The sequence below is a fragment of the Bombyx mandarina genome, chromosome 20, assembly GCF_030267445.1.
Source record: "Bombyx mandarina strain Sakado chromosome 20, ASM3026744v2".
NCBI lineage: Eukaryota > Metazoa > Arthropoda > Insecta > Lepidoptera > Bombycidae > Bombyx > Bombyx mandarina.
Window position 1 is genome coordinate 5,447,531 of NC_143226.1, and position 22,824 is coordinate 5,470,354.

At 38.9% G+C, this 22,824-nt stretch overlaps 1 protein-coding gene across 1 annotated transcript; it reads left to right on the forward strand.

The window, feature by feature from the left end:
• Window positions 1–485: 485 nt before the first annotated feature.
• Window positions 486–21,394, forward strand: Sac1 (phosphatidylinositol-3-phosphatase SAC1). Its single transcript, XM_028180983.2, has 14 exons — window positions 486–647; window positions 1,075–1,169; window positions 1,663–1,781; window positions 2,352–2,444; window positions 3,233–3,364; window positions 4,285–4,393; window positions 6,384–6,499; window positions 7,706–7,930; window positions 9,264–9,431; window positions 9,703–9,909; window positions 11,377–11,544; window positions 12,333–12,434; window positions 13,698–13,834; window positions 14,202–21,394. The coding sequence occupies exons 1-14, from the start codon at window positions 610–612 to the stop codon at window positions 14,287–14,289; spliced, it is 1,797 nt and encodes a 598-aa protein (XP_028036784.2). The 5' UTR covers window positions 486–609; the 3' UTR covers window positions 14,290–21,394.
• The last annotated feature ends 1,430 nt before the right edge of the window (window positions 21,395–22,824 follow it).

The following is a 22,824-nucleotide window of genomic DNA, read 5'->3' on the forward strand; positions in this document are numbered from 1 at the left end:
ATAAAATAATTTGGAAAAAGCTTGAGGTGACAATAACAAAAACAATAAATACAATGTGAAAATTTTACCTAAAACAATCTTCTTTTAATAATATAAAATATCATTTACAGCGGGAGGCTCAATTAAAGAGGCCTGAGAAAAGGGTAAATTAAATTAAGTCTGTCTGTTAATTAAAAATTATAAAGCCACCATTATTTTAAGTATACACCTGGAAGTTCATTTTGAAATTTAAAAGTTTAACTTTATACTTTAGAATGTGTAAAAGTTCGTATGTGCTGAGCTAAAACATAAGCACATGGCCTTTTTTAGTAAATATTTTTCAAATTTATATTCAGTTTTTGGATAGAAGACTGGAATTTAGACTTGAATTAAAAAACCTTATTCTTATTATTATATATGGGACAAAATCCCTTCGCCTGTTTAAATGACAAAAGAGTTTTGAGACAGTTGATCATAGATTATACACTTAATATATTAAAGACAGTTGATTCTTGCCAAGTGCCAACTAATACACCGTCTAGATCACAGGTTTACAAGTTTAGATAATTTAGATTTCTAACTTGTGATTTACAAGATTTAAACAATTGTAGGATTTAATGATTCATTAAAATGGCAGACCAATTGCTAATTCACGATGATATTAAACTGTAAGTATACCTATTTTATGTCCAAATTTTCAAATCTTCTAACAACACAAAGTTAATTTTGCTAATTCACATCTTGCTTTTAAGTTTGTGAAGAAGCCTTAAAGATATCATTTTTATTCAAGCTATCACGGAAATTTATTCATTGTAAAGTTTAATAGCTGTAGCTTAAAATATCGCTATTATAGTGATTTCTAATCCATTAAAAAAATTAATTTCTTACGTATCATGATATTAATGCGATAGTAGATTAAAAAGTGACATGATGTCATTTGACAACAAATTAATATTGATTCTATTATTCTTAGTAATTTATAAAAAATATTTTAATCATTTCATTAGTATTACAGCTCCTATTCAAGTTCAGTAAAGAAATATTGTACAAAATCATGTAATACTAAAATAATATAATATATTATGTATGTTTTAGATATACGACATCTGATAAATTTTATTTTGAGCCGACAATCAACCCTACAGAGATTATGGTCATAGACAGAGTCACAGGAGAAGCCAGTGTTAAAGGTTAGTCAAGAATTTAAATGGTGCGTATTAATAGGTAACAGGCGTTTTTGATGTGTCCTTGGCATTGCTGACATTCATTACTGATTATAACTATTACAGAGCGACTGAAACCCAATTATAAGATTTCAAACAAAATAAATTAAAAAATTTATTTTTTGTTTATCATTGCATATGGGCGATTTATTCCACAGCTTATCTATGGTAACAAGTTACCATAATCATGAACTGTCAATTACCTTTGAGTAAATCTGAAAAATTTGGCTGTAAATTTGTAGTGTGCATGCTTTCTGATTGCAATCATGTCCTTTGATTTCGCAATGAGGTATTGATACCTCAAATTGTTGACATTTTAAACAATTAGACAAGTGTTCATTATGATCAAGATAAGCAACTACACATTGAATAATTTAGTATTTAAGTATTGTTAATTGTAATTATTATTATTACTAGAAAATGTCTGTGATGTAAAATTTCCAAATTAATTTTATTTCAGATATAAATTCAGTAAGGATCCCAATACCGGCAAATGCCTACAAACCAGTATGTGGATTCTTAGGCTCCATAAAACTTATTTCCGGATTGTATTTGGTTGTCGCTAAGTACAGGATACAGGTAAGAATTCTATAAGTAATTTGAATTTAAATTTTCAATCATACAACAGAATAATTTACTAAGTTTGTTAGAATTAACAGAGAGATTACACTTTAAGTTATATAGCCTACTAAAATTTCGTGAAAGTGTTCAATCTCTTTAGTTCATCAAATTCCTTAGCCACTCTGCCATGACATCCATCAGAAGAGAAGTGGTGGTGTTATTCTAGGTAAAAATTATCTTTTATCATCATGAGACCACAAAACCTTTGGTGGTCTATTTTGAAATGTCAGAACGGGTTTGGGGCAGTGGCCAGCAACCTTGTCAAAATTGAAATTTATTTAAAGAGCCAAAAGAAAATTTATTTAACAATTATTTTATAGTCTTGGGTTATGAAAATATATAATCGTCTCTTACAAGGCATAATAAGTAAAATTGTGTACTACAAACAAAACATTTCATGGAAGAGACGTAGCGAAGGATTTAAAAACCATATGGCTCACGAGTCACATGTTGCCGACCACTGGATTGGGGTATGCTATCTTTGACTTGAAACTTATATAATAATCATTTTCAATATTTAATGTTCAGGTTGGAAAAATTAATGGGCATGAAATATACCAGCTTGCCGGCACAGACATCATACCGTATACCAGATCGACTTCACATCTTACTACTCAGCAGGTAGGTTATAGAAGTTCTTCATCCACCGATTAGTGGAGTTTTTTTTTCATATGGTTTCATATGGTTTCATACATATGGTAAACTTATTCGACACAAATCACCTGCAGACTCATTTTCCGAACATTTTAAGAACATTGAAAGCGATAGTTTATTTTTTTATTTTTTTTATTGCTTAGATGGATGGTCGAGCTCACAGGCCACCTGATGTTAAGTGGTTACTGAAGCCCATAGACATCTACGACGTAAATGCGCCACCCACCTTGAGATATAAGTTCCAAGGTCTCAAGTATAGTTACAACTGCTGCTTCGGTTTGAAGGCTGCCCCAGCCTTCAAACCGAAACGCATTACTGCTTCACGGCAGAAATAGGCAGGGCGGTGGTACCTATCTGCGCGGACTCACAAGAGGTCCTACCACCAGTAATTACGCAAATTATAATTTTGCGGGTTTCATTTTTATTACACGATGTTATTCCTTCACTGTGGAAGTCAATAGTGAACATTTGTCGAGTACGTAATTCATTAGAAAAATTGGTACCCGCCTGAGATTCGAACACCGGTGCATCGCTCAACACGAATACATCGAACGTCTTATCCGTTAGGCCACGACGACTTAAATCTGGTGTTAAGTGGTTACTGGAGCCCATAGACATCGATAACGTAAATGCGCCACCCATCTTGAGATATAAGCTCTAAGTTCTCAGTATAGTTACAACGGCTGCCCCACCCCTACAGAATTTAACTTATTTCATTAATTACTTTTTGGTAATTACATATAATTTCCTAACAGATTGCTGACAACAACACATACGAGCGCATGATCCGGGCTGCACTAGAAACACCAGGAATTTACTTCTCTTACAGCTATGATCTAACACACACATTGCAGAGACTGCATGCTGTAACACCCGATTTCCATAAGGTATGTTGTGAATCTTCTTATGATGATTTCCAAATTTATTTATCACTATTAAGTAATTGAAGACATGAGTGAATGAAGGGGATATGATACAATTTGTTAATTTTCAGAAAAGGGGCAACAAACTTTTTTTTACTTGTACTTTTTTTTCGTACATAAATCCTTCATCACATGCAATTTCTAAAAATAGCTTTTAAATCCAGAGTTTTAAGGTCTAATATGGTTTATAGGGACATAACACCTTCATTCAATGTAAAAACTCAAAAATCTTAAAAATGGTACTTAACCCCTTCATACACTCATGTCTTGAATTATCAAACTCCCAATTCTGTTTTTGTTTCCATTTAATTTTATTAAATTAAATCATTACTACTAAAGAATGACACAATGTGTGTGAGCTCATTAGTTAGTATGGAGAATTTAACTCTTTTCACTCATAGACACAGCTACACGTGTAATAAACTATTTCTCGATTATATTTTGTATAAAGTAAAGAGAGTACGCTTTATCGCGACTGTTTAAATATAATCTAAAAAAAAAGTATGTGTGTAATTTTTTATCAGTTTGATATATTTTTTAGATTGATGAATTTTTTTTTATAATTTTTTTATTGTCTTATGTGTGGACGAGCTCACAGCCCACCTGGTGTTAAGTGGTTACTGGAGCCCATAGACATCTACGACGTAAATGCGCCACCCACCTTGAGATATAAGTTGTAAGGTCTCAAGTATAGTTACAACGGCTTCCCTACCCTTCAAACCGAAACGCATTACTGCTTCACGGCAGAAATAGGCAGGGCGGTGGTACCTACCCGCGTGGACTCACAAGAGGTCCTACCACCAGTAATACAAGAGATCCTACCACCAGTATTTTGATGTAAGTCGTCAATAAAAGAACTCATCAACTATTTCGTGTGTAAATAGATGTCGCTAGCGAACCGTGCGGACACAAGGTTCTTGTGGAACAGACATCTTCTAAGGGATTACTCCCACGACCAGTTTTCAAGATTCTCTCTGCCCATTATTCAAGGATGTATCCTTTAAAAAAGTATTGCCGTTTTTCTTCATTGTGAAAATGACAGGAGATTAGTCCATGCATCCAAGCACATTCTTGGTGACTACAATTAAATCATCATTCTCCTGCCCTTCTCCCAGTCACCTGGGGTCGGCGCAACATATTTTCTCCGTCCATACTCCTCTATCACATACTATATCTTCGCTCACACCCCTCTTACACATATCGTCTTTCACGCAATCCATTCATTCTTTATTAGGTACCTCTTCCTCTATAATAAACAAGATCACATGACCACGAATACTCAGCCAAGAGTAACCGATTATGATGTTACTATGATAATCCTTTAACGGAGGCCGTCTCTACTTCCTACCCAGGCGATTGAACAAAGCAAAACCGTCACCATAAGCATACCTTATCGAATCCATTTCTTCTTAAGTCTACCTCTTCCTGTATATCCTTCCATATTCATAGTTAACACTCTCTTACCAACTACTACAATTAAATATATGTATGTAAGAGTTAACATGTCAAATTATTCATGAGTAGTTGCAATAAGAAATACCCAATTTTCTGTGAAAATCAATTTAAGATTCTGTGATTTACATTCAATGAACCGTATCCATCAGATAACTTGTGGGTGTATTGTGGCAATTGTGTATCAATAAGTAACCTAATTTATATTGCCACTTATCTATCTATAGTTGTAAACAAACAAGCCATGTTTATATAATTTGATTGATAAAGATAATGTGCAGTATGTGTAGTTCACAATGTGAATACTGTCATCTCCTATGAGACATGAGTTTCAAGTCTTTATTATATTGTATAACGACTGGTCTTACTCTTCAAATGAGAAAGCATTACTACTTGGTGGTACATATCGTCTTTTCGCATTAAAAGTGTACAATTTCCAAAAATATTCGAAATTGAGTTAATATGCGGAATCATTTGGTATCACCATTATTTTTCTCATAAATACTGTCAAAAGAGCGTAGTATAGTTTTAGTTTTTTTTTTTTTTTTTTTAGTTTACCTTTTTTGACTACTGTCATGTAACAAAATTAATACCTAAATAATTTTATCTTACTTAAAGCTAAGCGTCCACAGGTCGGTATCGTACGCATCGGACGCATCGCATTTAACGGATCGTAGTATTCTTTGTATAGAAAGTCATACAAATGCGTCCACTGATCGGCATTGTACGGATCGCACATCGGCAATGCCGACACCGATGCTCCGAGAGGCAACTTTTGCGATGCGTGCCGATGACGTCATACGGAATGCCGACCAGTGGACGCACCCCTCGCGCTTGCGCCGCGTCATCCGCCATTTGTGGATGGATGTCAACAAGAAAATTGAATTTATCTTGAGACATCCGAAAATATTGGAAAACTTGATGTCATCATTTAACAGATCAGGAAATAGTGCGTGGTATTCTCCATGTTCCGATCTCTTCTTGAATATATCGTGTATCCAGATATTATGTTTTCTTTTTTTAGATGTTCCTGTATTTTCTTCTTCTTCAGCTAACAAACAAGCAATAATGACAAATAATTGTTCGCTTTCCTCCATTCTCACAAACACAGCTCGATCACTAAGAAAATCCGAATGAAACTGGCATCGGCAATCCGATTGCTGGTACTTGCGTCAGCAATCCGATCGCTGCCGATACAGTGGACGCAGTATGAAAAAATAATGCGGTTGATGCGATGCGTCCGATACGTACGATACCGACCTGTGGACGCTTAGCTTTAGCTTTAAAAGACAGATAATGTAACTGGTAAAAAATTAAAAATAAATGTTGCAAGAATGATTAATATTAAAAATATTACATGTTAGTAACCTTCAAAACACTCTCCTGTAAAGTTAGTAAGTTTTGTATACAATTTTAATGCGAGAAGACGATATGGCGGTAGTTTTGTGAAGCCCCGTTACCATCACATTTATCCGTTACATCATTAGATGTCTTAATAATTTGATAAACATCCTTAACTAACTCGGTGCAGTTGTGTCGATAAGCTATGTGAATATAAACGGGCACGACATGACCTGGGCGCTGGTGTCGCGACGCTGCGCGGATAGAGCCGGCACCAGACTCTTCATGAGGGGCGTCGACGCGCAGGTATATACCTATCTTTCTTTTTTCTTTTAGGGTGAACGAGTGCACGGCCCACCTTGTGTTGAGTGGTTACGGAGCCCATAGACATGTACAACGTAAATGCCGCGACGCACTTTGAGACATGAGTTCTAAGGTCTCACTTTTAAATACGGCTGCCTCGCCCTTCAAACCGAAATGCATTACTGTTTCAGGGCAGAAATAGGCAGTAAAACTCTATTAAACACTTTACAAATGGCAATTCACTTCTTCCGCTTCGCTTCAGGTGATCCGTTCGCTGTTTCGCTTCGAGTAGGTCCGATTACTAACTGATTGCGTGCCATCTCTGCAACGCTTTTGTAAGCGTTGCAGAGATGGCAAGCGGGAATGGACAAGTCTACAATTATCGAGAATATTCCTGGTAGAATGAGTAGTTTCGATATGTGTTTCCGCTATTTGAAAATAGATGGCGTTACACTTCTTGAGCGTTCTTGATATTACTAGTTCATTTGGTATTCGTTTCTGCTTTTTGATAATAGATGGCGTTACTCTCACCGGCGTAGGTAACAATATATTGACACTTGGGAAGGTTAGGAAGAATGACATTCGTGAATCCGTTATGTAAGATTTTTATCGTAATATTGTAATATTGCGTCGACCCCGCGAGGCTACTTCATTCTGTTTGTGTTGCATTGCGTATAGTAAAAAGAGTTAATAATTAAATTAAAAAAAAAACTGTTTGGAGGTATACGACAAAGGATCTTCCATCGAGCGAGTTATATTGCTCGCTATACCGACGGTCCGAATGTTGTTGTTCGTACCTTGTGAAAATGTCGTAAGCCAGATTCAGGCATCTGTCAAATATCTTGCGGTTGTATGTTGGCTACCCGCTACAACTGGATTTAAACTTTGTTACACAGTCGCATCGCCCGAGAAGGGTACACCGGTCGTGTCATCGTTTATGTCATGACTTAACTCTCAGACACAACCCACTGAGTTACTCGCCGGATCTTCTCAGTGGGTCGCGCTTCCAATTCGGTGGTAGATTCTGCAAAGCACTGCTTTTGCTAGGGTTCGTGTTAGCAACGTCGCCAGGTTCGAGCTCCGTGAGCTCACCTACTAGTTAAGGCTACGCTGATAAAGCCTCTCAAGGCTCTCAGCTTAGGTAGGAAAAAAAAGTCATGACAGTTTCGATGACAATGAAAATTGATGGTAAGTCCTTGCGGTCCGCAGGGCAACGTGGCCAATTTCGTAGAAACCGAACAGATAGTTGAGCGCGGCGGCGAGAAGTCTTCGTACGTGCAGACCCGGGGCTCGATCCCGCTGTTCTGGAGCCAGTACCCGGACATTCGGTACAAGCCGCCGATGACGCTGGCCCACGAGGACCACGTCGCGGCCTACACCAAGCACCTCCGCGACCAGATACAACGGTACGGGAACCAGGTGCTGGTTAACTTGGTGAGTCTTAGACTGTGGAACTTTGTGACTGGTTTTTTTTTTTTGTTTAGAGACTTTTTGGCGGGAACGCGAGGACTGAAGTTGTGTGATCTGTTTTATTTTGTCTATTTTATTTAGTGTTTCTTCAGGATTAAATGTGTAATAACGGTGGTTTATTAACTTTTTAACATCTGTGAAAGTGCACTAAATATGGGAAAATGAAACAAAGCCACTGGACATAACTTCTCAGGATCCTCCAAAAAGTCCACTGAAAAAATCTCAGTAAATGACCATAATTTTACTGAGATTATATTTCATCCCATATCATCTAATTTCATTTGATTTCATCCCAGTTGATTAATGTCTAAAATTAATCATCTTCATTTCATTTCACTCCATATTATCATTTTTCATAAAAATAAGAATATAAATTAAAATAAGACATGACTTAAAGGTTTTAGTTACCAGGTCATAAAATCCTTAAAAAAAAATATTGCTTAGATGTGTGCATGAGATTACGAATCGCCTGGTGTCAAGTGGTTATCGGAGCCCATAGACACCCATAACGTAAATTCCGCCATCCACCTCGAAACACGAATTTTAACGTCTCAGTTTTAACACTACAACTGCTGCCCCGCCCTTCAAACCGAAACGCATTACTGCTTCACGGCAGAAATAGGCGGTGTGGTGCTATCTACCCGCGCGGACTAATACGACGTCCTACCACCAGTAATTGTTATTAGAATTTGGGTATACGATAATGACAGTGCGGACCGAAGTTCAGAAATGACGTCGAAATCTTAGTCTTGTTCGTTGTAGAACAGATGAAGTAAATCAGTTACAGTTCATCAGTTTTAAGTCGTCGTGGCCTAAAGGATAAGGCGTCCGGTGCATTCGTGTAAAGCGATGCACCGGTGTTCGAATCTCAGGCGGGTACCAAATTTTCTAATGAAATACGTACTCGACAAATGTTCACGATTGACTTCCACGGTGATGGAATAACATCGAGTAATAAAAATTAAATCCGCAAAATTATGATTAGAGTAATTACGGGTGGTAGGACCTCTTGTGAGTCCGCACGGGTAGGTACCACCACCCTGCCTATTTCTGCCGTGAAGCAGTAATGCGTTTCGGTTAGAAGGGTGGGGCAACCGTTGTAACTATGAGACCTTAGAACTTATATCTTTGGCGCATTTACGTTGTAGATGTCTATGGGCTCCAGTAACCACTTAACACCAGGTGGGCTGTGAGCTCGTCCACCCATCTAAGTAATAAAATATAAACACTAACCTAAATTCGACCCTAACGACCACCGCTTTAAGATTGAGAATCGCGTGAGTGTTGTCTTGTGCAGATCGACCAGCGCGGGCGCGAGGAGGCGCTGGAGCGTGGATACCGCGCGGCGGCGGCGGCGGCGGCGCTGCCCGGCGTGCGCTACGAGCCCTTCGACTTCCACGCGGAGTGTCGCGCCATGCGCTACCACCGCCTCGCCGTGCTCACCGACAGGATCGCGCACGAGCAGGTCGCGCACCTACCCACTATGTATATCAGCCTTTCCCAAAGTGGGCGATAACGCCCCCTTGTAACGGTCGTGTGCTGTAGTGGTAAGTGACATGGTCACTACACAAGGGGGTCGCTTGTTCGAATCCCGCCAAAGGAAGATATTACTAGTACTAGTAGTAGTTTCCGCTATCTGACAACAGATGGCGTTGTAATTCTCGAGCATTTTGGATGGTACTAGATTCTTCGGCGATAGATGGTGTTATTCTTACCGGCGTAACGATATAAAACAGACGGAATTCGGCTACTTCCTGAGTCGAGGCGGCTCCGTGCTGCTGAGGCAGAGCGGCGTGTTCCGCACCAACTGCGTGGACTGCCTCGACCGGACCAACGTGGTGCAGAGCCTGCTCGCCAAGCTGCACCTCACGGCGCTCTTCAAGCTCCTCAACGTCTCCAGCTCCGACCAACTGGAGACCAACTTCGAACATCTGTTCAATAACGTGAGTGTTTTGTGTCTGGCATTATTGCTATAGTACATACAGAATTTTGTCGGGCGAGAGGTCTTGCGTGGCTACAGGAGTCCATAGACATCATTATGATTGTCTCAACCATCGTAACAGAACGTATTATAGGTTAGCTGAAAAATAGACGGTGAACCCTACCCGTGCGCCCTCCTAAAACTTCCTACCAGTAACTGCGCAGATTGCAGTTTTATAAAGCAAACGCAATGTATCCGGATTCCGCTTTTTCGTTCTTTGTTTTTTTTTTCCTACCTAAGCTGCTGGTCTTGAGAGACCATATCAACGTCACCGGGCGAGTAGGTGAGTTCACGGGGCTCAAACCTGGTGACGTTGCTAACACGAACCTTAGCAAGAGCCGTGCTTCGCAGAATCTACCACCGGATCGGAAACGCGACCCACTGAGAAGATCCGGCGAGAAACTCAGTGGGCTGTGTCGGAGGGTTAGTTTACTCGCCGAGCCCTTCGTCGCCAGCGACGGGTTCGACGAGAACGGTGACCGGTGCTTGGGGTACCGGTAAAAGCACCGTTAGTGGATTGGGAAGATTCGAGATAACGTATTTTTCCGAATTCAGAAATACAACACCAAAAAACTACGACGATCTAAAAAGCCGCAATGTATGAATGTTTCGCGGCAGAAATAGGGAAAATACGTATCCACGACAACTCGGTACGCTTTGTCAATATTAATTACTTACTAACTGGGGTCGTCGCCCCCACTACTGAGCTGCTCTCTGTTTTTTTTTTTGAAGTGAAATTTCTTTAGAATCGTGATTTCAAACTCGATGAAACGAAAAAATAAGTCCATAGTGTTTTTTTTTAATACAGCGCCATCTATGAGGTTTTTTAATGCTAACGTGTGTATGAAACCTCTTGTAGTGAATTTTAATTTAGGACTATACGTGAAGTTAAAATATCAATTCACAGAGGGCGCTACCTCATACTATAAAAGATTATTTACAATTGTTTACTAATGATAAAATTTTACATATACTTAGACATTTAGGATGATTGTATTTTAAATTTTGAAGGTTTCACTTCTACCACGTGTGAATTGCACATGTTTTTTTTTTATGTCAATATAAATTACGCAAATGGTTTATATTTAAGAGCAATAACTAGAGCAGCGGTCGGGGAACTTTTTTAATTATTACCCCAAAATATTTTTGTGTAAGTTGATATTACCCCATGGCGAAGAACAGAAAAAAACGAAATCGCTTCTTTTTAGTATCTTTCATATTATAGCCCCCATGATAATTTTGAAAAGAATACAATAATTAAAAATTTAACGTTTCTAAAGAAGTTTCACTTCAATATATATTTTTTACTCACAAAAGTTTCATTTTTACCCCCCAAAATTTCATTTTACCCAATTTGGGGTAATTTACCCCGGTTCCCCGACCGCTGAACTAGAGTATGATGTAAGCATGAGTCGTGTTCGATCATCAGGTGTGGGCGGACCACGCGGACGCCATCTCCACGCAGTACTCCGGGACGGGCGCCCTGAAGACGGACTACACGCGCACCGGCAAACGCACGCACGTCGGTCTGTTGCGCGACGGCATCAATTCCCTCACGCGATACTACAAGAACAACTTCAGCGACGGCTTCAGACAGGTGCCGCCAATAGCTCCTCCAGAGCGCCTCTTGAGACGCCATTGAGAGTCCCAAAGTGTTCCCGAACCTGATGTAAACGGCGAGGGAACGTATTGTCGACAGTATATCAAACACCGTGAAGCAGTAATGCGTTTCGGTTTGAAGGATGGGGCAGCCGTTGTAGCTATACTTGAGACCTTAGAACTTATATCTCAAGGTGGGTGGCGCATTTACGTTGTAGATGTCTATGGGCTCCAGTAACCACTTAACACCAGGTGGGCTGTGAGCTCGTCCACCCATCTAAGCAATAAAAAAAAATCATCTTATTTGGTTTCCATTGCGCGGTTTTCAAAATTCCTAATTTTTTTATTTATTGAATATGAGTGGACGAGCTCACAGGTGTGGTGTTAAGTGGTTACTGGAGCCCGTTGACATCAACAACGTAAATGCGCCGCCCACCTTGAGATATAAGTTCTAAGGTCTCAGTATGGTTACAACGGCTGTCCCAACCTTGAGACCGAAACGCATTGCTGCTTCACGGCTGAAATAGGCAGAAATATATTACAATTTATGGAATACTGTTACAATTTGTACAGTAGATTGTGGGGAATCGGGATGCTTTTCAATTCCAACACAATTTTTTCTGCGGTTTTTCTTAAAGTAAAACCAATAAAAATAAAATTGAGATTGAAATTGTTCCGGAGGCTTAAATTTTGATATACGATACATTATTAGATATAGTTCATTAAAAAATAATATGAAAGAAATACTACGTGTTACCCTATAACGTTTGGTTGTTTAATTCCCAGGACTCAATAGATCTGTTCCTGGGTAAGTACGTGGTGGCTGAGGGCGAGGGTCTGGCCGCGCCGAGCCCGCTGAGGAGAGGACACGACTGGAAATATATCACGGTAAATATTTCGTTTCTTTATTTCTAACTACTGTCACTTTTAATTCTGTGAGATATCCAACCATATCCTAAAGGCATTTGCTACCTGTCATTCTAAAATGTAGCTATCTCGCTCTTTACTTAACCCCTCTCTTGTCTTTTTCTAATAGAGTTCGGTCAAGCGTGTGTTCATATTAAATAATGCTTATCAATTAATTAAGTGTTTTAATCTATAAATGTATGAAAAAAACAATTACATTATAAAAGTACCGTCATTTTATTCCAAATACTAAGAAAATGATTTTTCTTCGTAACAATATTGGTAGTTCGGTAGGATGACGAATAAGAACCTTATATACCTCATTGGTACCTTCACTGAGGAACCCGATAATCCGACAAACCGAATGGCTGCCTCTCTTTATCACGGGTCTGAAGAAGACTAGCGTTGAGAGCGATTTCTAATTTTCCCTCATCTAGTTTTTTTGTAGGCAGATAGGCATACCACTCATCTGATCTCCAGCGTAGTCACCGTTGCTCATGGATATCAACTATGCCATCAGCTATGTTATGCCAGATATTAGAACTTATATCTCAAGATGTGTGGCCGCAGTTATGTTGTAGATGTATATGGGCCGACCTTAATGATTTTTTTGTTTCAGGACATAATAAAAATCATACAAGACCTGGGCTCTGCCTTCTTGTAAAAAAAAATTCAGAAATTATATAGAACAGACAAGGCTGTAAGGGCTTAGATCCCCTTGCCTATCTTAATAAGGAAAAATGGTGCCAAAAAAATGTCTATGAGCTCCGGTAACCATTTAACACCAGGTGGGCCGTGAGCTCGTCCACCCATCAAAACCATTAAAAAAGTAGTATCAGTAATAGTGGAGCCTACAGTAAAATTACAATACTGCCCTTGGCTATTACATTACTGCATGTTTCCGCCCTGGAAGATTATACGTTCGGGCTTACAAGCAGAGAAGCTGTGCTAGCTGTGCTAATAATACTTCTTTTTTTTTTCTTAGATGTGTGGACGAGCTCACAGCCCACCTGATGTTAAGTGGTTACTGGAGCCCATAGACATCTACAACGTAAATGCGCCACACACCTTGAGATAAAGGTCTCAGTATAATCACAACGGCTGCCCCACCCTTCAAACCGAAACGCATTATTGCTTCCCGGCAGAAATAGGCAGGACGGTGGTACCTACCCGCGCGGACTCGCAAGAGGTCCTACCACCGGTAAATGATTATGTCATTAAATGATTATAATGTTGTTGCGACAGCTCCCTTCCGTGCTGCTGGTTGCCATGTCAATGTTCTGCGCCCAAGCGGTGCTGCCGGCGCGCTACTCCAGCGAAGTGCTGCTCTACCTCATGTTCTGGGGGGCGGCTGCTGGAGCGACGCTCTCCTACATCGTCAGGTATCTCTATTGACATTCGACCGAATTCGAACCTAGTGCAGACTTCAGATCTTTCAAAGGCTTACAAAATAAATTATAAGGTTAATTTCCATTTGTATTTGTACTATACCTTTAAGAGAGAAATCATTTTTTTATTTTTTTATTGCCTTTGTAGGCAGACGAGCGTACGGCCTACTTGACGGTAAGTGGTTACCGTCGCCCATGGACTTCAGCAATGCCAGGAGCAGAGCCAAGCCGCTGCCTACTGCAAAAATTATTATATTATATATATATTTTTTTTTTTATTGCCTTTTATATTATTATTATCGTCTGTTTTCGGAAGAGGTCTCCTAACACCCATTACAATAATATGTTTCGTGTCTGTCAGGCACGGCGCGGAGTTCGTGGACTGGCCCAGCCTGGACGCCGGGGGCCTGGCGTCGGCGCGCGCCCTCGCCGCCCAGCAGTCTTTATGATCGATGACCTGCCGCTCGTAGTCGTCGTGTAGCCATCTCGCTCGCACCCGCCGCGCGCTCCCCGGGCCGAGGGGGACAGGTGATCTATCGCAGCTCCTCGCGCGTCCCCGTACGGTTCGCTAGTTCTCCGTTTACTTAGTGCGAGTATTTTAACGTTGTCGATAGCGTAAAAGTTAACTCAACTTTGTATGGAGTTGGAACAGCGCCCCTAGCGGCAAACGTAAGCAATCGTTCCAATTTCTAGAGTATCAATTTTGCTAATGAATTATAATAGCCGGCAAACTTCTTGAGCATTTGTTGACGTAGTGGGGGTAAGTTCGCGCATGGTACACTCACGTGCAAAAACATTACTTACTCTGCGTCATAATGCTATTAAATTATTAAAATCAACATATGTATTTATTTATATATTTATTAGAACATCAACAAAACATATAGGTTAATAATTGTAATAATTTAATCTTGGGGTAAAATAGATATTCCTTCTATTAAGTCAAAACTAGAGCTGTTGCCAGGTCTTGGTTCAGTTGAAGCGAAGCTGGTATTTGTAATTTTTTTTTCGTTATCATAATCTTGACCATCATCATCATCACTGTTTTCATCACCCGAGTCGCTATCATCGTGATGAGTCGACATAGGGCTCATCGATGTAGTTTACAACTCGGTCGATTCGGTCTTCTTTTTTGTCTATAATTAATTATTTTTTGAAGATATTCGATTCGTAGTAATCGAATGTTACTTTTTTCAATTACCAGCTTCCGATTATTTTCTGTTCTTTTTTTCCATCTGAAGCCTAGCTCTTTCATAATCCGTCGTAAGCTTCATTCCGAGCCATTAAAATTTATATCTTCTTTAAATTTTTCGAAGCCTTTCTACGGTACGGAGTTTCGCTGCTTGCTATGTAGTTATTATGATTACATCTTTTTATTACAGATTGAACGAAACTATCCATTCCGGTAACTTTCTTCTTCCCTGATCTTTTCTTACTCGGAGTCCGAAACACGGCGAGCAAGCCAGAGCCTTAAAGCCTTCTTCAAACAGAACGCGTACTTAGCGCGCGTCAGAGCGCTAAACTAACGCCGCGCTATAACGCCGAGATGTATTGTACTACTACGGTATTATACCGTCAAACAGAGCGCCAGCGCTATGAGCGCTATAGCGCTGGCGCTCTGTGTGACGGTATGTTACCACAGTAGTACATCACATCTCGGCGTCATAGCGTAGCGCTCTGACGCGCGCTAATTACGCGTTCTGTTTGACGAAGCCTTTAGCTTCCTTAATAATGCACCTAACAATACTCACTGATGGTTTTGTTACTTCCGAAGTCTGTTTTAATTTTTCCATATCATTCTTCCCCTGTTTTACAATGAAGCAATATACGTCGTACACAATTTTTCTACCCTTTCTTTTGAATACTACACCAGTTTGTCACGGCATAGTGTATGTTTTATAAAAAATCAACAAACACTCAACAAATAGCAGTGGCAACAAAGTTAACAAGCAATTATAAACGATTAATAACGATAGACTTTTCACTATACGCAAGCGTACTTTTGGGAGCAAGCGGAACGAGGGCGCGGTGCGGGGCGCGAGGTTCGACTGATCTACCAATAAAGCGCTCGATACGATTTCCCCTGCCGTCGCGCCTCACCCTCACCACCAAAGTGGTCTAAAATTCGGTTCTGCGCAGTCAAGGTCATTTGCTCAAGAAGTTTGCCGGTTACTATACGTACTAAACAAATGTTCACGATTGACTTCCCCGGTGAAGGGATAACATCGTGTAATAGAAATGAAACCCGCAAATTTATAATTTGCGTAATTACTGGTGGTAGGACCTCTTGTGAGTCCGCGCGGGTAGGTACCACCGCCCTGCCTGTTACTGCCGTGAAGCAGTAATGCGTTTCGGTTTGAAGGGCGGGGCAGCCGTTGTAACTATACTGAGATCTTAGAACTTATATCTCAAGGCGGGTGGCGCATTTACCTTGTAAATGTCTATGGGCTCCAGTATCCAGTGAACACCAGATGGGCTGTGAGCTCGTCCATCCATCAAAGCATTAAAAAAAAATTCCATGCAAATCAGAGTTATTTTTTTATTTTTTTTTATTGCCCTTGTAGGCAGACGATCATACGGCCCACCTGATGGTGAGTGGTTACCGTCGCCCATGGACTTCAGCGATGCCGGGGGCAGAGCCAGGCCGCTGCCTACCGTTTAATACTCTCCACAAGCCTCGTTTACTTTTAACTTTTACGCTATCGAGAAGGTTAAAAAACTCTCACTATAAAGCACACCGAACGTAACATGTGACGTGGCTTAGGTAATTTTAAACGTAAAACATTTTAATCTTGCGAATCGATTATTTATTTATTTTGATAACGAAACATTACGGTTTGAGTTCTAGGATATAAAATTCTTCTAAATCACCTTTAATAATAATAATAAATGTTGAAAAGAAGATAGATACGTTACACTGAGTAAATGGGATATGGCATGTAAACGTATTGCTATCTCGCTCGCGCTCCCCTGCTTAAGTAAACGACAGAAAGAGATAGTAATATAGTGCTAGTTTCTGAAAATTTCTTATATTCATCAACTATACTAAAATAATAAATAATAGGGTAAAAACTATACAATAATCGACGTTCTTGCTGCAGTATCTAAGTGCAGCATGGGCAGTAACAGCTGTGTTTATAAAATTTATGGTAGGACCTCTTGTGAGTCCGCACGGGTAGGTACCACCCCCTGCCTATTCCTGCCGTGAAGCAGTAACTATACTGAGACCTTAGAACTTATATCTCAAGGTGGGTGGCGCATTTACGTTGTAGAAGTCTATGGGCTACAGTTAACCACTTAACACCAGGTGGGATGCGAGCTCGTCCACCCATCGAAGCAATAAAAAAACTTTTACAAGTCAACGCAAGAATTCGGTTACTTTATAATTATATTTCCCGTATGACTAATATTTGATTTTACTATCGTATCTGTACACGTAATCCACACGTATGCAAAACGGGAGATGCGAGCTATGATTTTCAAAGATCAATGTTGCCATAAATTAAAGGAATATTCTACCAAGTTGAGAGTTCAAAAAAATTAGAACAATTTCTTTCTTGTTTTGCTAAGTAATAGTGCGTTAAAATTAAAGATTTTTATCAATTCTGAATTATATATCATATTATTAAATTGTTACGAACAAACAACATGTTAATTGCATTATTTATTCTGAAGTTTAAAATTTACATTAACGCAGTATGTACTTAATAGGATAAGTCGTATTAAAAGTGAAAAATTGTGTTCACGACGGATATTGCTGTTGTTACGTCCATATTCAATTGACTCTGCTAATTTTAACTAACCTTATTAATTGGTTAATCTGCTTAAACGAATAAATACATAGAAATTAAATTATCGTGTTTATTGTTCGTAACGTTGGAGTGCGACATCTCTTTTCAACGAAATTAATCGATTTTATTATTTAATGTACTGGCAACACCAGCCTAATGTCGTTGTCAAATATGACAGTTGATTTTGAATAAACTTGATTTGCGCCAAGTCTTTACTATCGAGGCGTGAAAGGCGAATCGGTTTAAGCAACACTTTTGCACTTTTACAGGAGAGCCATATAAAGTTTGAAATTTGGAAAAATATCAAAACGATACTTCTTCAGTTATTTGAATGGGGTAAACTTAATTGAAGTTGAATTTGAAAGATCGAATTGTTGATGCTAATACCAAATAAAACGGACATTTAATTACAAACATAAATGTCGCGTGTTAAGCGAAATGCCCCTTCAACCCTCGATATGATACCAGGAAAGAAAATGATTGCATAGTGTGAACAATCTTTAAGAGCATGTAATGTCTACATGAAAATAAGAAAGAAAGAAAGAAAGTAAGAAAGAAAGTTTACATTACAGAGTTACAGGCGATAATCATTATTATTATGGCAAGATCGACATTCTGCTTTTATGTTCGAAAAATCAATACAGTAAAATTAATTTTTAAAGCAATTTCGAACTTCTGCATATTAACCCGTAAACTATATTCAGTTCGAACATTTGTATTTCGAAATGGCAAATCTACACGTAAACAAATTACGGAATCAAGTTTATTTAAAATGAAAACAAATATTCATTTTTAATTTAAATATGGCTGTGGTTTTATTAATTTGAAAGTAGGATGAAATATTAAATAATAAAAGCGTATCTACATTGATATATGACAGCGCGATTATATGCGAAGCGGCACGGGTTGAACTACCGCTTCGAATGTATCTGGCCCTGAAGCCATAGTGCGATTCAGTTTGAAGGGTTATTAAGGCAACATTTTCTGCATGTAGTAGCTTCACGAAGGCTTCATACGGAAGATACGACAGTGGTCTTGGTACTGTTACGCGCTGGGGTTCGGGATAAATTAAAAAATTCTATCGAATTACAAGTTAACAATGAATTCAACACTTTAAAATTCTCAATTCGCTTCTTCCGCTTCGCTTCAGGTGATCCGTTCGCTGTTTCGCTTCGAGTAGTTCCGATTACTAACTGACTGCGTGCCATCTCTGCAACGCGTTTATAGTCGAGACGAAATCCCTAGAATCGTCGAGAATATTCCACACGAGTCGAGTATTGTGTGTTTCCGTAATCTGACAATAGATGGCGTTGTACTTCTCGAGTGTTCTAGATGCTACTAGATCCTTCGATATTCGTTCGACTATTCGGCGATAGATGGCGTTACTCTTACCGGCGTAACAGTACATTCTAAGCAATGAACAAGCTATGTAATCTTCTGTCACTTTGATTAGTTACGTTCCATTAGTGGGGGAGGGAAAGATAAGACATTTCCTGTTAAGAGATGTAGTTTTGTAATACCAAAGATAATGTACGTTGTCACGAATTTGCGACGTCAGCTGATCAGTGATTGGTGTTGAAAATTACACAGTACAATCAGATGTCAGTAAGTTAACACAAAATAGTTTTGAAAATTTTATAATAATTCGCAAAAAAGTACACTTCTACTGTGTCTCCTGAGCGCTTTAACATGTTCATCTTTTTACGACCTGTGAAGGCTCCGATGGACTTTTGCCTCCGAGAGCGATAAATAAGAGTGACATGTTACATTTCCCATTTTCAAACAGTTCATTACAAGGTGCCGTTCCCTTAAACGGATTATTCTCAAACTCAGCCCTTTTTTGTGTCTGTCACCAAATTCCTTTTTTAAAATGCCTATCTTACGGATTACCCATGAAAGTAAACAGCTTTAGAACTAATCTTTTTTTTTTTTGCATTGGCTCTCAAATTTGAAAATTGTTCGGCGACAGAAAAAGTTTGAGAATCACTCGGCCTTTTAAATCAATAAACCTTTTGAAGTCCATTAAAAGTATCAATGTAGATAACGCTTGGAGCGAGCTGAGAACGATGGCTTATGATAACTCGAGACGGCGTTATAAAATATTTGTGTTTTGTATATCTGTGTGTGAATATAGTTCCGAAAATGTCTTTGCTTAAAAAAAAGTGTTTTTTTTTTTTTAATTTTAAGAACTTCATTTTTGAACGTTAATGTTTGTTGTTTTAGTCGATTAGTTACAAAGGCAGTAATGTACTTTAATTATTATCGGGCGATATAGTTTTGTTCCTATTTCTTTAATGGCGCCCATAAAAGGTACGTGCGAGTGACACCGGTGTGCGACCCCAAAGTTTTGTGCACTATATATTGCGCGTTACAATGAAGTAATGTTTCCTGTGTAGGTACATTAGAAATGAATTGAATGAATACTTGGAAACCGCTAAGGAAATATGAAGTTAATCAAGTAGATACTTGTGTTTCGATAGTAATTTTGTGATTGATCTACATCATAATTTTTTTAAATTAAAATTATATTAAGAAATTCTCTTTTAATCGTCTCGACTTTAACACCGGTTTCAAATGAACATGCAATTTCGAAATGGGCACATCTCTGAAAATGTAAAATGTTCAGGAAATGAAGAAAAATTGATTATTTTCTAAAGCAGTGTAAAATTTAAAATATTAACTTATGAGATATATTTTAGTGTTAATTAGCAATTGAAAATTACTGGAATTATTATAAAATGGGTGTAGGTAAGCCTCAAAACTACATGTATATGAAAAAACGTATTTGACAAAATATGCGAAATGTGCCCTTTTCGAAATTGCATATTCAAATGTAATTTCACCACTGAGAGGAATCGAAAAGAAACTGGGCTTACCCATACATCACATAAAATTTACAAAATATCATTAAGTTATTATATATGTATAATTTAGTAATATTCATCCAGAAAGATTGTAAATTGATTCTAATTTACCTACATTTGTTTTGTTTTGAATTAATCGTGATCTACTTGTCTTAGTGACTTGTGACGTCACAGTATAATACACAATAGCGGAAGCTCCCACGGCTATTTGGTTTTGCGAAAACAAACTCAATGAATATTCATTTTAGAACAGCCTTTTTCCAAAGTGGGCGATAACGCCCCCTTGTGTGCGCTGCAGAGACCCAGAAAAAAATGAGGGCTTTGTGTAGAAGTTTGGGAGGCGATTTGTAATTTCATCTAGGAGGACTAAGACACCGACTGCGCTCTTGTTCTCTTGTCCTTGAGTAGGTAAAAAAATGGGGTCGCTAAAAATAATTTATTTTCAAAGCGGGTAGTAGACAAAATAAGCGTGGGAGCCCCAGTTTTAGAACAACCATCCTATTAAGGGCTCGTTGTGAGAGACTACTTGAAGTTGGAACAATCCGAGACGAGACCACGTGAATTACCAAGCGCTGATGTTTATTTCTCTTGTGACGTCACAAAACACTAAATTTTATTAGGTATTTTTAATATAATGTAAATTGTAGCAAAAGGAATTGAGCATGTAGGAAATGATTTTTGTGAACACATAATAATATATTAATATGTATTGCAGCCTTTGCAACTGATCACCTCTTTTTAATTTTGTTGATTATGATGAAAAATACGAAACTTTTAAATCGTGATTGTGTGTCCTAATAGACTCCATTATTGCATTTTACTATTAAATATAAATTTTAAGCTTTTTTTCTTTATTTCGTTTTTATGTATTATAATAATAAAGTAATGTTTTTGACGTATATTGGACTTTCTTTATTAATAAAGGAACGGGTGTAGGACGTCTTGTGAGTCCGCATGGGTAAGTACCACCACCCTACCTATTTATGCCGTGAGGCAGTAATGCGTTTTGATATGAAGGGTGAGGCAGCCGTTGTACTGTAAAAATGGAGTCCTTAAAACTCAAGTCGCTAAGTGGATGGCGGTAGTTACCTTGATGATGTGTATGTGCTCCGATAACCACTAAATACTTGGTAGGCCGTGAGCTCGTTCACCAATCTAAGCAAAAAAGCAAAGGTTCAGACAGCATAATGTGAAGAGGCGACTTCCTAAAAATACTTGATGATATGTGTGAGACAGGACGCGCGAGAGAAGAGTGCTGTTAGTGCAAAGATGACTTATGGTAGGCCTGAATGGAAATGCCACTTTTTTTTCCTACCTAATCTGATAACCTTGAAAGGCTATGTCAGCGTAACCCTAAGGTTCGAGGTCGAGGCTCAAACCAGGAGGCGTTGCAAAATACTGGCCCTAGCAAGAGCAGTGCTTCGCTGAATCTACCAACCGACCGGAAACGCGACCCACTGAGAAGATCCGGCGAGAAACTCAGTGGGCTATGTCTATGGGTTAGTTTATGACCAGTGACCGGTGTGACCGGTGCTTGGGGTACCTAAAAACACCGTTAGTGGATCAGGAAGATCCGTAACGACGTGTTTGGGGCGACGTCGACTGCTTACCATTCGGTCCGCAGGATTGGGTATGAAAATGCCACATGGACCGCACGTAGTGGATGGGATAAGGGCAAGAAGAAAAATAAGAAGATTCACTGCCAGTGAAGTGCTGCTATGGCACGCTAACGGTACGACTAAATTTTATTTCTTGAAATGACTCGCGCGCTACCTGTCGCACGTTGCTGGTACTGAGCTGCTACAGAAATCTTCTTTAGAGTGCTATCAACACCTTTACCAATTATCTTCACTATCGTATGAATGGCTTAAAAACCCATATAGTAAAAGAGACTACACATACAAACATTGATTTGTATTTCCTAAATTAAGCATTAATCTAAGTTAAACTATGTTTGTGATATTATTTATAACCGTCGCCATGTCGCCCCGAGATCAATATGTAGTTTCGCGTATTGCTTTTCTTGGCGAAGCCCGTGGACATAAGAAGATAAATCAATTGGCATAAGATTAGTTGATAGGCCGAAATTTCATAATGAATAGCTGCATAATAGTAAATATACTTACAATCCTCTGACTCCATTTAAAGTTGGGCATTCGGTAAATACGAAACAATGATGGCAAAATCTGTAATTTTAGTAGTATTTGTGATATTTTGTTACCATGTAAGAAGAAACGCAAGGTCTGTTTAATGTGTTAAATCCTCACAAATGCCGCCAGTCATCTTGAGACATGAGGTGGAAATTTGAACTTTAGTGGGCAACGGCTGT